Source organism: Tursiops truncatus, chromosome 14, assembly GCF_011762595.2.
Source record: "Tursiops truncatus isolate mTurTru1 chromosome 14, mTurTru1.mat.Y, whole genome shotgun sequence".
Lineage (NCBI taxonomy): Eukaryota > Metazoa > Chordata > Mammalia > Artiodactyla > Delphinidae > Tursiops > Tursiops truncatus.
In genome coordinates this window covers 37,806,695-37,820,878 of record NC_047047.1, presented here as the reverse complement: position 1 = coordinate 37,820,878, position 14,184 = coordinate 37,806,695, and the positions used below count along the sequence as shown (strand labels likewise).

General features: G+C 34.1%; 1 protein-coding gene across 9 annotated transcripts in view; it reads right to left on the bottom strand.

The window, feature by feature from the left end:
- USP34 (ubiquitin specific peptidase 34) overlaps positions 1–14,184 on the bottom strand; it is a 231,689-nt gene that overhangs the window by 87,106 nt on the left and 130,399 nt on the right. For 8 of the 9 annotated variants that reach the window (XR_012325688.1, XM_073791350.1, XM_073791349.1 and 5 more), the window contains 6 exons: positions 13,053–13,152; positions 12,759–12,918; positions 9,796–9,922; positions 9,552–9,699; positions 1,688–1,788; positions 1,269–1,478 (listed from right to left, as the gene is read on the bottom strand). Coding sequence is in view for 8 of the 9 variants with exons in the window: in XM_073791350.1 (XP_073647451.1) it covers positions 1,269–1,478; positions 1,688–1,788; positions 9,552–9,699; positions 9,796–9,922; positions 12,759–12,918; positions 13,053–13,152 (846 nt within the window). In the remaining variant the exon portion in view is untranslated. The remainder of the gene's footprint in view (positions 1–1,268; positions 1,479–1,687; positions 1,789–9,551; positions 9,700–9,795; positions 9,923–12,758; positions 12,919–13,052; positions 13,153–14,184) is intronic. The other variant, XM_073791344.1, reaches the window with a different exon arrangement.

Below are 14,184 nucleotides of genomic sequence, written 5' to 3'. Positions count from 1 at the left end.
TATGCCACCACAAAAGAAACCAGGTTATGGGGAACAGATGACTCAATTTGGTCATTCATGACCAAACACATTCTGGAAACATAGAAAGAAGCCACTTAACATTGTTGGGAAAGAAAGAACAGTTAGCCTAACATAAGGAAAGTCATAAAAGCACCACTATTTTATTTGCCACTCAGTCTCAAAATAATGATTCTTCCAAGAAAGATGGTGCCCTGAAACAGAATGGCGGCAGTGGAAATAAATTAAGTGGACAACAGGTCAAAACAACATTACTTGTGGTAGATTGGATTAGAAGTAGGGATAGACTCGGGTTCAGGAAGAAGAAAAACAGAGATGGCATCCAGGTTTCTGGCATGAGCAACTGGGTGGATTCCAGTTGAATGAAGAAGAATGGATGCCTACGGGACATCAAGTGGAAGCATCAAGTAAACAACTGGATATATGAGTTTGGAACTCAGAGAAGAGGTTTGGTCTGCAGAACTAAGTTTGTGAGCCATCACTAAAAAGATGTTATTTAAAGTCAATTCTTCCTTGGACTACTACATTAGGTTCCTTACTGTTTTTTCTATTCTTGCCAAACAAACCTATTACCTTTAAGTCAAAAATCAAAACATATGTCTCTCTCTCTGCTTAAAATACTTCAATGCTGTCCACTTTACTTTGAGTGAACTGGAAATAGCCTGCCATGGCCAGTTTGACTCTGTTTATCTTTTCATTTCATTCCCCTCATTTTACTCTCTCACTACCTTCCACACTCTACTTACCAGCTCCCGAACAATTCCCAGACCTGCCTAACTCCTTCTTATATCAAGGGCTTCAGGAATCAGTTTACTTTATCCAGATCATTCCTCATCCACTTCATTTAGTAGGCTCCTTTTCACCCTGCAAGCTCAGATTTATATGGTCTCCCTCAGAGAAACCTTCCTTGACCAAATAAAATATAAACAGTCTGTCTATCACCAGTCCTTAATAATGGCAAGTCGTAGCAACTATCTCTACCGGAAACTATTTATCTGTTAGTTTACTTGAAACTATCTGTTAGGCATGTCAATTACCTGTCTTCCCCACTGGATTCAATGAAGGCTGAAACTGTGTCTATTTTGATCCTTGTGAACAGCACGCCTGGGATATATTAGGTACTTAAATAGTTAATGAATTAATAAACTGATTCCTTGGTTTTATTGCTTTTAAGAGATTACTGAGAAAATTATTTTCCACTCAACAGAAAGACAAAACAAGATTTTGTGAAAATGAAATGATATAGTCACCTCACTATCTTCAACTGCCATTTTTCCTGAGGGTGGTTTAAATGATGCAAGCATCTCTAATAAATCAAAAAGAGTAGTTAAATGAGGTTCTTGTAAAAGCAAAAGCATCGGAATGTTGTCCTTCTGAGGGGGTGGTAGGCAAGATGCTGGCAGCTGAACACCTTCCCCTTTCCGTTCTCTCCTTGGTGCACCCAAAGATACAAATACCATCTATAAAAACAGGAGCAACAGGGGGGAAAAAATCAACACATAATTAGACATATCAAGTTTTTGGTTTAATAAATCTGTGAGGTAGGAAATAACTTCCCTTACAATTTTAACAAAAGCAGTAAGAACTGTTTTTGAACTGTATCTTCAACTAAACAACTATTGACTATAAGTCAACAGATGATTAAAACTCAAACCACATTTACGCGTACCTGCATGTCCTTAAAACCAAGCTCATGAAGTGCTTTCTCATCATAATCTGTTGTTAATTCATGTCCAGATGAAATCATCCTGACTGGTCCCATAAGGCCTCCTTAAAAACAGAAAACATAAGTGAACTTTTTTATAAGAGTTAACTTACTTGCCAACATGAATACACAGTTATAGTAATTAATTCCACTGGACATTAAGCTTAAATAGAATTCTTGAGTGCAGAAGAAACAGAGCCAAGCATACTTCTTATATTATTTTCTGTTGTCTGATGTTAGCCTTAGGCAGTAAAAATTATAAGAAAATCCTCCTTTAGCACCACTCTAATAAGATCAATTCCTGCTTGCTTAATAATATGAAAATTTTTACAAGTAAAGAACACTACAGAGCTTTCTGGGAACCTACAGCTTTTCCCCTTAGCAATACATGCAGGAGAAACAGATTCATTAATGCCTTAGTTCACAAGTAACCAGCATGTATTTATAATGATCGAGTTTTCTCTTCCCTGTTACTACCTATCAACACAAAATAGATTATATGGCAGAAAAAAAGTTCTGACAAGAAAAGAAAAAAGATGAGCTACAACATTCTAGATTACAGTAAGCTCAACGAACTCAATAGACTGAGGCAATTCATTTCTAGAATTCATAAGTCCTCTTTGCTTCAACTTCATTTCCCACCATCGTCCCTACCAAAATATGCTTTAGCCACACAAGCATGTTCTTTCTTGAAAGCATCAAGCATGTTCCCATCTCAAGGTCTAAGATGCTCCTCCCCAGGAATGCATATGGATCATTCCCACAGTTCAAGTCTTTCATCAAATGTGAGCTCTAAAAGGCCTTCCTCCTAACTACTCAATCTAAAAAGCCTCATCTCACTATTAATCCCTTACTCTGCTTTATCTTTCTGTAAAGCACTTATTAGCATCTGATATTATATTTAAGTATCTGTCTCCCCCACTAAAAAAAACCCAACCCAGTTCCACAAAGGCACACATGTATTCCCAGCATTAGAACAGCAGGCATTCAAATTAATTATTGTTTAATCCATGAAAAAAAAATTTTTTTAAAGAAAATGCTGGACAGAGGAAGAAAGTTAAGCAAAATGATGAAATATCTGATGAATAATTAAACTCAAATATTGTTAAATTTTATTAACTTAATGTAGGAAAATTCCATTGGATAGGCACTAACCAACTATTTTCAGGAATGAGTGAAGCACGATTACTGCTTTCCACAACAACACATAACGTTTTAAAATTACCTTTTCCCTCCACTCAAGTAAGAAAATTCTACCTGAAAATATTTCAAACACAGGAAAGGAAAATGAGTTCCTCCAGTAAGATTCATTTCAGTATTTTTCCTTAAATATAACTGTTGTGTATGGGACTTCCCTGGTGGTCCAGTGGGCAAGACTCCATGCTCCCAATGCAGGGGGCCCGGTTTGATCCCTGGCTGGGGAACTACAACCCGCATGCATGCCGCAACTAAGAGTCTGCATGCCACAACTAAGAGTCTGCATGCCACAACTAAGACCCGCGGCAGCATGCATAAATAAATAAAATTATATATTAAAAAAATATATAATTGTTGTGTAGCAAAATTGCTAATTGTTGTGTAGCTAAACCTATGTTTTTTTCCCTTCTTGTTATTTCTAAGCCTAGAAACCTTGGCCCTCCCAAAAGTTTGATAAATTTTCAATCCTATATCTTCTGAATTGTCCTAGAGTTTATTGTGTGTATGCACGCGCATGTGTGTATAAAGAATACTTTAAGTTCATCCTGAACATGAGAGAAGCAGGGTTTTTCTTTCTGCCCCTAAACCGAACATCTCATAAGACTATTTCTTTGCTATCTATTGTGATTTAATTAACACTCTTTATGAGATAATATTGTAGTTTTTAAATGTATAATAGCTAGTATTGAAATTCATCTATTATCCTTTCAGGTTTTCCTCTCAGAACTTCTGATACTGTTTAGTTTATTCACACAGTTTATTATTCAGAGTAGTTTCATCCAATTTAATGTAAAAATTCATTCAGATTTAGGTAAAATATATTAAGAAATTAACATGGCATCTCTACAATATTTTATATAGAGATGCTAGGTATAATCACTTATTCAAGTGTTCATTTACATATCTCAAAAATGTTTTATTCTCATATATTCCACAAACACGTCACACTAAGAGTACCCTAACTAGGGACTTCCCTGGTGGTCCAGTGGTTAGGTTCCACCACTTTCACTGCCACTGCCCTGGGTTCAATCCCTGGTCAGGAACTAAGATCCCACAAGCCACGTGCAGCAAAACAAACAAACAAGTATCTTATGTTTTTTAAATTGCTACAAAACACTTGATTTCTTTAGTTTCCTATTCATCATTATATTACCCTCAAATTATCACTGAGTTCCCTCTTCTGATAGTAATGTTTTATCCAAATCATTTAAAATTAGTGCTTAAGAAAAACATGGGCTACTAGATGAACAGAAACTCTATATTAAACTTTTAATACTTCGGTAGATTTTTATTAATAAAATTTCTTTTCTATGTTACTGAGATAATCTAATAAATCTATGACTGTTCATCTTTTTACAATAGTGAGATAAAACATCCTTAGTAGTGATGTATTGCTAAGATAATATGGAGTTGATTTGCTTCCCAGTTTGTTAGAGACCCTAAGCATGCACGACTTTGTTACAAAATAGAACTAAGATGGCTAGCAGTTTATCTAGGATTTTGGACTCTATTTGATATGTGAATTAGGCCTACATGTTGTGTACATAACGTATCAACTTTCAATTATAACGGCTGAATTGGTTTTTACAGTTAACTGAGCAGCTTTCTATGTTCTACTACTTTTGAGGATCTTTTTTAACTTAAGAATTGCTTATTCCTTAACGGTTCTCGAAAAAGTTGCTATCTTTAAAAAATTTAGTATCTTTTTTTTAAAAATTAATTTATTTTTTGGCTGCATTGGATCTTCGCTGCTGTGTGCAGGCTTTCTCTAATTGTGGTGGGAAGGGGCTATTCTTCGTTGCGGTGCATGGGCTTCTCACTGCAGTGGCTTCTCTTGCTGCGGAGCACGGGCTCTAGGGTGCACGGCCTTCAGTAGCTGTGGCACGTGGGCTCAGTAGTTGTGGCTCCTGGGTTCAACAGAGCAGGCTCAGTAGTTGTGGCACACAGGCTTAGCATCCGCGGCATGTGGGATCTCCCCAGACCAGGGCTCGAACCTGTGTCCCCTGCACTAGCAGGCAGATTCTTAACCACTGTGCCACCAAGGAAGTCCCCCAAAATTTAATATATTAATGCAATGAATGTTTCAAAACAAGAAAAGGAAAAAGAAATCTTAGAAATTCTTAGGTTATGATGATATATTAAACAACACATATCTAATTTTTATCCTCTGAAGCTGCAATAAAGTAAATTTTAAAAATTTTACAAACATCTGACAGGGAAAAAAAGAGAACAGATAATAGCAAACAAGCTTGCAAGCTGGAAATCAAATGCACTTACAGTTACTATCAAGACCTCAAAAAGATAAATCCTAAGCCAGACACAAATTTATAATCCATAATCTGACTTATACTGATTTGGCACAGGAACAAGATCAACACCTGACAAAGGAGGGAAAGAGAAGAGGGATCGAAGCGGTAGAAAGAGAAGGAAAAGAAAAAGAGAGAAGAAGAAAAAAAGAAAAGGAATAAAGGAAAAGAACAGAACCTCAGTGATCTATGAGGCACTAACAAACAGACTAAGATACATTTAATTAGAAGCCCAGAAATTATGGTGAAGGGTAAGGAAAAAGAAAAAAATATTTGAAAAAATATATAATTGCTAATCTTTTTTGAATTTGATAAATGTTATAAATACACAACAGACCCAGAAGCTGAACTAAACCCAAGCTGCATAACACAAAAACACAACAAGGCACATTAATAATCAAACTGCTGAAAATCAATGTTAAAGAAAAATCTTTAAAACGAAGCACAGTTAAAAAGACACATTGTATACAAAGGATGAAAGATAAGAAAAACCACAGACTTTTGGTCAGAAACTTTGCAAGCCAAATGATAATGGGAAATTTTTTTATAAAGTCCTGAAAGAAAAAAAATTTCTTTACCTAGAATTCTATATCCAGTGAAAATTTCTTTCAAAATTGAAGGCAAAACAAACTTTTTATTCAAACAAAAAAAGCTTGAGAAAATTCATCACCAGATCTGCAACATAAACATTTTTAAGGGAAATTCATTAGAAAGAGGAAGAAAAAAGAAAGCAAATGGAAAATTTTCAATCTATACGTAGGAATAAAGAATGCCAGAGTGGTAAATATAAGGTTAAAGACGAGATGAGATTAACAGAAAATAATGAGGTAATTAGCTAAACATTCTAATTGAAATGCAGGCACCATCAGTCTGGATTCTTAAAGATTCAACAATTAAGGAAAGAAAAAACCCCAATATTCTCAAAAAGATATCTCAACTAAGATAATAGGAGTACTCTGAGGACACAAAACAGATGTCTGATATTAAAAGCATGACAGCAAAAATGAAAAACTCAAAAGAATTATAAAATAAAGTTGAGAACATCTCTCAGGAAGTTAACACTCAAAGAAATGAACCATAGGAAAGAAAAGATAAGTAAATTAGGAATAGTCCAAGAGATGAAACACGTAGATAAAGAATTTAGAGATAAATGATAAAACAGAACACAGGAAGACTAATTCAAGAAAATTTCCCCGAACTTAAAGATACAACTTGCCAAACTAAAATGGACCTCTAAATATTAAAGTACCCATTACAATTGTTGAAAACAGATCCATACTCAGGCCTAGTATTGTAAAATTTCAGAATATTAGGAACAAGAAGATTCATTAAGCTCTAGAAGAGGAAAAAAAAATTGGATGTGTAAAAAAGTATCAGAATGGCTTCATAATTCTAAACAGCAATAACAGAACCACAAAACACAATGTAGTAATATCTCTAAAATTCTGAAACAAAATTGTTTCCAATCTAGAATTCTATACCCAGCCAAATCACCATTTAAAGTATGGGAAATGTATTTTTGATCATTCAAAGAATCACAGACTTTACCCCATATCATCATTCTCTCAAGAAGCTACTGGACAATTGCATTGTATTCCAGCCAAATAAAAAAGTGAACCAATAAAGAAGGTATGGAATACTGGAAAGAGAACAGTCAACATAGGAGAGAGACAAAAAGAATTATGAGGATGATAAAGGAGATCCAACTGCTATGCATCAGATGTGAAGGATAGAGAACAGGATCAGTGTGACTAGAAAAATGTATTACTGAGGGCCACATGACCAAAATCTCTGCTGCCTTCATAATATCTTCTCTATCTAAGGAAAGAATGGCAAGTGAACCTGGTCCAGATTCTTATCTGAACCCAGACTGTCTTTACCAGTCATGTTCACTACCAGAATATGACAGTGAAATTTTTACTCTCACTTTCATGTCCTACTGCTTAAATCAGCAGAAGACATTCATATTACCTCACAGAAGAAATTCTATTTTGATCTATTCCTAAGAGCTAAAGTAAGTCATGAAGAGATTAGAAAAAGAAGAGACTCTGTGACAGTATTTCTGTTGGTATTTCAGCATCTTGTCAACATTACAGCACTAAAATATGTCTTCACTGTGCCAAGACCTAAACTTGAGAATTTTCTCACTGATAACCTCAGATGAGGCTTTACACAAATCTTTAGAGAGGGTGAAAGTACATCCTCTTTAGCTTGTGTTCTTCTGCGACCTAACAAGGCCATACTCTCTTTTCCTTAATCCATCAAGTTTGTGCACACTTATCTGTTTCACAGAACTAAATACATTGTTTAGGAATATATACACTGGAGGTAAAACTATAAAGAACACCAAAAAGAGAGTAACAAATCAAGATAGTGTTAAGGGGAAGTGGAAAGGATGATATCAGGGAGGGACACACAACTAGCTTCTAATAATGTTCTACTCCTTAATCTGGGTGGTAGGTACATTGGTGGTCTTCATTTTATTATTACTCATTTCATATTCTCTTTATGTATATTTCAATGTTAACAAAAACATACTTTTTGATCTCAAAATTCCATACCTAGGTATTTAGCCAACATGCATTAGATAATGTATGTATTAAGGATACTATCTATAATACTATAATATCAAAAGAAAGGAAACAAATGTCCATTAATAGAGAACAGGTAAAATAAATCATGGTACCCACCACATTACAGACAATGCAGATCTTAAAAAGAATGTGGTAACTTTCTATATGTACTAATATGGAATGTTCTCTAAGATATTAAGCACAACAAACAAGGGGTCAAGAGTATAAATGGAATGCTACCATTTGTGTTTTAAGTATATAGCTGACCCCTGAACAACAACAGTCTGAACTGCGCAGACCCATTTATAAGCAGATTTTTTCAGTAGTAAATACTACAGTACTACATGATTCTCAGTTGGCTGAGTCTACAGATGCACAACTATGGATATGAAAGAACTATGGGTATGAAGGGCCAACTACAAGTTATACATGAACTTCTGACTGTGTGGAGGGTTGGTGTCCCTAACCCCCACATTATTCAAGAGTCAACTGTATATATACAAATATTCTTACATTATAATCTTATTATCTCTTGAAAAATACCTAAGAACATTTGCCTCAGGAAAGGGAAATGGGAGATTCAGAGATAGGGGTAGGAAGGAGACTTCTCAACCTCTATTCCTCTAACCAAGAATACTTATTAGGGCTTCCCTGGTGGCGCAGTGCTTGAGAGTCCTGCTAATGCAGGGGACACGGGTTCGTGCCCTGGTCTGGGAAGATCCCACATGTCGTGGAGCAACTAAGCCTGTGCGCCACAACTACTGAGCCTGCGCTCTAGAGCTCGCGAGCCACAACTACTGAAGCCTGCACACCTAGAGCCCGTGCTCTGCAAGAAGAGAAGCCACTGCAATGAGAAGCCCGCGCCCCACAACGACGAGAAGCTCCCGCTTGCCACAACTAGAGAAAAGCCCGAGCACAGCAGTGAAAACCCAACATAACCAAAAATAAATAAATTAATTAATTAATTAATTAAAAGGACCTGATATACTTTAGAGGACACATACATATACTTTCATCTTAAGCATGGTGTAGCAATATTGTTGCCTCCTTACTAAAAGATGTCAAAGAATTATCACTCTGCACACAAGCAGGTTAAAAGTCCTAAAAAGAAGCTTTTAAAACTTTAAGACTTTTTTCCCTATATATATAGTTAGCCTGTTACAATGTCAGACCTTTAAACTGTAATCAACAGCTTTCTTGGTTGTTCCTCTGTTTAGCTCCTATTTTATGTGCTATGGAAAGACACTAAAGATGCACCAGTGGTTTAACAGTAAGGGAAGAATCAAATATACCTATCAGGCCCATATGAAAAATTTCTTAATATGATACTTTTTTGGAGGTAAGGGGAGATGCATAGATGGAACTTAATGATGTATTGTTTTCATATGCTTCAAAACAACAACAAAATATATCAAAATAGAAAAAAAAATTTATTGGGTAAAATTGGGTACTAGGTAGTGTAAGGACACTTAAACTTATTAGTTCTCAAACTGCTTATCAAATAACCTCCAAAAGTAGAATTTTTTTGAGAAAAATGAGGACAAGTGTTTGCAAATAACATCTTAAAAAAAAAAAACTTAACTCCTGTCTAAGAATCAATGGCACCATACCAAGGGTAGGGGAGGGCATGGCGGGGGGGGGGGGGGGAAGGGGTGCGGGGAGAGTCATGAACATGCTCGGTAGTCTTCAAAGAAGTAAAGGTGTGAAGTCAATATATAATAGAACCTAGAAAATATGAACTGATGGACTTACCAGGAAATTCTCCCTTTCGGCTGCTTTGACCAAACTCCTGAAGCTGAGCTTGTTGATTTATTTGTTCTTTCTGTAAATTTTCATACCAATGAGTTACTTCAGCCCTAAGATCTGCTACCTGGTCACTAGGATACATTTCAATAGTCATCTGAAATATGAGATGCAACCAATTTAAAAATACAAAAAGAACATATATTTGAACTGGGAAATGTTATCAATTTCGAAACTAAAACTATGTAACTACCTTGTCAGGGAGTCCAGCTGGCTGGCATACAACCCTTAGCGGCAGGGACTGTTTGTCACTCAGTGCTTTCAAATGACTACTAATACCCGTGCCTTCAATTTGCCACTGTCTGAGATGATATGCAAACCTAAAACACACAAAAACCACACATAGGAAGGATATCATTATAAACCATTTTAATGTTACAGAAGTTTTTACTATTTTACAAAATGAAAGCACCCACAAAAGGGTGCAGTACGTCCCAATTTACTCTACAACATTAAGTTTAAGTTTGGATTCATCATATTGAATCAAAGTTAAATGTGTAAATATAGCTAAGAGCTCCTTAAAAATTAGTTTCTAAGAAAAATTACTGGGAAAAAAAAAAAAGACCCATTAGGAACATTTTTTTTTTAAAGGAGGGTGGGGGGACGCAGGGGAGTAGCAGAGGCAGGAGGAATTTAAAGAAACAAACTAATCCGGTAAGCAAATGGCGAGCTGTCGTTCCTATTTTCAAAAGAGGAAAAAAGGTATTAAGAAATATTTTTCAAAGACAGAACTGTATTGTAGTAAATATATGTTAACCAGCCTAAAAACTGAGAGCCGATTCCATGACTGCTAAAACCATAAAATGAGTTATAAAGATTAATATTTCAAAGGAAACAGGCATCTAGCATGACACTCACTAAATATTAATTTTCTAACTTATTTTCAGTTGTTGAAGACAGGATCCAGGGTACCTGAATTTAGTTAAGAAAAAATTATCAATGTCTAAAACTAATCAGCAATTCTAGAATAGAAGGAAGGCAAGTAAGGGAATAAATGTACTTGATTTCCTAGAAGTGATCCAATGTCCAGCTTCTATGAGCAAAACAGTAATCTTTTTGGGCCTGATAACTTCTTGTTATGAGGGGTCTATCTGGTGCAATGCAGGATGTTTGGCAGTGTCCTCTACCTACTATATGCCAACAGCACCGCCTTCTCCCTTAAGCTGTGATAATCAAAAATGTCTTTAGGCATTATCTAATGTACCCTGGGAAACAAAATCGCTTCTGGCAAAATCGCTTCTGGTTGAGACCACTGTTTAAGACTATAACCTTAACTCTTTTTAAAAAGAATACCCCTTTTTTTTTTCTTTTAAAGAATACTCTTTTAAAAAGACATTTTTATTTACTCTTTTAATATAAGGAATACATAAACACAACAATTACTTTATATTTTCATTTTATAAATGTTAGGCAATTTCAAATTAGGAGTAGCAACCCCTTTAAAAAGACATTTTTTATTTACTTTTTTAATGTAAGGAATACATAAACACAATAATTACTTTATATTTTCATTTTATAAATGTTAAGGCAATTTTAAATTAGGAGTAGCACTAAGCACATTGAGCACCTGAACTGTACAATGATACTACACAAGGATTTGCATGAAAATTCCTAGATAATTTTTAAAACTAGCTCTTAGCTTTTGAATATTCAATTCTGTTTCCTAGTTTCTTTACTTGCCATCCACAAAATAGTATTTATATAAATTATTTAACACCAACATTAACTTTTAGAGTAAAACATAAACAAATACAAAGACTTCTATCAAGGATACTATAATCAATTTTTTTGAGTTAGAAAAAAGTTTGTACATCTGAGAAGGAATTTTTGAACTGAAATTCATTAAACTTATAAAACGCACCATTGAATCTTAGGAAACAATTTGTTTTTAAAGACTTTTAAAATAAGCGCTTATTTTAAAACCATTGGTAACACTGTATGAGGACTAGGGGCTTGAATCAAAAGGACCTTTTTCGTTTGTTTGTAGGCCCTGCAGCACAGAGAAAATTTTAGAAGAATACCTATCGTATCATTACGAGTAAATATCTCTGATAGGAAAAGATAGAGACTTTGATTTTCTTTAGTATTATCTTAGTGTAATATCTGAATTTTATGAGTATGTATTAATTTTTTATTAATTTGAATAAAACATCACATTTGCTTTTTTATTTTTTAAAGTGGTCAAAATTATGAGGCAGTGTGAAGTTTCTGTGCAAAAAACTCTAGCGTTCCCTTACACATTCTTTAAAAACACAAGGAATTAAGTAGAATTTCCACAAATTATAATCATAATCAAAATAAAGAATTTTGCGATACCTAAATGTTTTAAAGCATGGAGCCATGTTATTTATAAGGAATGTGTAGAAAATCTTTATTCAGTATTCCCTGATATTTTAAACAAAAGGTCAATATTTACAAATTGTATAAGTTTTTCATTATCAAACTGAGCTCTGAAGTTGAAAGAAGTTATTAATCTTAACAATTTTTTTCAACCGTTCTTTGTACTTTTACATTTACTCATGATTTTTAACAAACAGAATTTCTTAATTAAAACTATCTACTCACCTTTCAATTCAGTCGATATATTCATAAATGTTAATTTGCTTTATTTCTGTATTACACAGGGTATGTCTAAATTAATTATACAGATATTCATTAACACAGAATTTTTTGATCATGTTTCCATGGTAAATGGAAATTCAAAATTAAAATACTGTCTCCTAGTCCAGGAAGAAAAAAAAACAGCAAATGAAACAAATGACTCAACTTGATTCAACTATGAGAGATTATTTGATGTTCTTGGTGAGGGTTTTAGTGAAACTTTTTTTGGTAGTGGTGTTCTGCCATTTCAATCATAGTAATACTTTCTCAGAGATGGAATTCTGTCTAGAGATTCTTATTCATGCATATCTTCTCAGTCTTATGATTTTTAAAGCTCTGCAGTATTTACCAGGAACCTATATTGCCTATTCCACAGCAAAATGGTACATATCATGAATAAAAATTACTTCCATTACTAACCCTTCACTTCTGGTAAGTTATGCTTTCTACCTGCCCCCAAGAAAACCTTTACTTTAATTTTAAGAATATTTTGGACATATCAGCATAAAAAAAAAGCCTAAAATTCATTCTAATAATGTGGTATTAAAAAATTACCTTCTCCTAAATGCTTCCAGATGTGTCTTCAGCATAAGGAGTCCTCTTTCTATAATAGTGAGACTTGAGTGTGATTCCTGTTCAAGACTGCTAGAAGCTATCATAAGACTCTCCATACACTTACTAATAAATTCTTGCTCCTTCTCCAAACCCGTTTTACCTGAAAATCAGATGTTTAGATATGTATATCAATCCTATATTCTTGTTTAGCTATATTAAAGAAAACAAGTTATAGCTAAACAAAAAATACTTGCATAAAAAGTTACCTATCAGACAATATTTCAAATCACTCACCATTAATATAATAGGAGTTAATATACTGGATAGCTGCTCGACTGACATCCCCAGACTGTGCTCTTAAAGCAATGCCCCAAAATTGGTCCATACCACAAAGCTAAGAAAGAAAAATATGACATCTATAAATGTTATTATTTGTCAAACAATGTAAATTATTAGAAGAGCAGTTACAAATTTAAAAGGCATTCAATATCCTATAAAATATTTAAAAATAACTTAGTGTTATTAACTAATATTTAATAATAATGATAAAAGTCTTGGAAATCTCTTCAGTCACTGAAACATACCTGTACTTGTAAAAATACTTAGTTATAAATCATCTAACTATGTATGTGTATAATGTTTAACTCAAAAGTTGTGACTACATAGTGGGAAAAACTCAAGTCCTCCAAACATGCTACAAAGTAAAAACAACACATAATTATTGGCATCACATGTTAACGCTCTCATCCAACTTATTCTGAAAAAGTCATTGCTTTCAGGTGTTCACAGAAAATTAAAAAGATTTGCTAACCGAAGGTGACATTTAAATTTATGACATTAACCATGAGATGAAAAAAAGTTTTCACTGAAAATTACAGAAAAAGTGGAGAGTGAAAGTTCTCAAAAGTTGAACAGGGTGAAGAAAGATAACCTGATAGGGGACAGAACACCTTTAGTGTTCATATCATCTACTTAAAAAGCAGTATTATCTCAAAATTAGAGTATGACTAATTAGGTAAATCAGATCTGTCTGGTTATCTGAAATAACCAAATTGAAACTTATCATAGTGCTATCAAAGTAAGAGTTAGGACCAAAAAATTAAAAACAAAAACAAACAGAACACTATTCAAACCAGGAAAGAAGGTAGGAAGATACTATGAAAGCATTCTAAATACAATTAAAATTATTTTTTACCACATAGATTAACATCAGTTTTCTATTATAAACAACTCAACCTCTAAAGAAAATTAATGAAAAATGTTAGCGTATACTGCATAAATCAAAGCTATCATTAATAAACAAATGTCCAATAAGGAAGACTTTCAAATAACAATCTGTGTTAGGTGAGTTTAGGAATAATGCATTCAACAAAATCTTGCAGCCACCCAACTAGGCAAATGGAACTCAGAAACAGAGATAAGACTA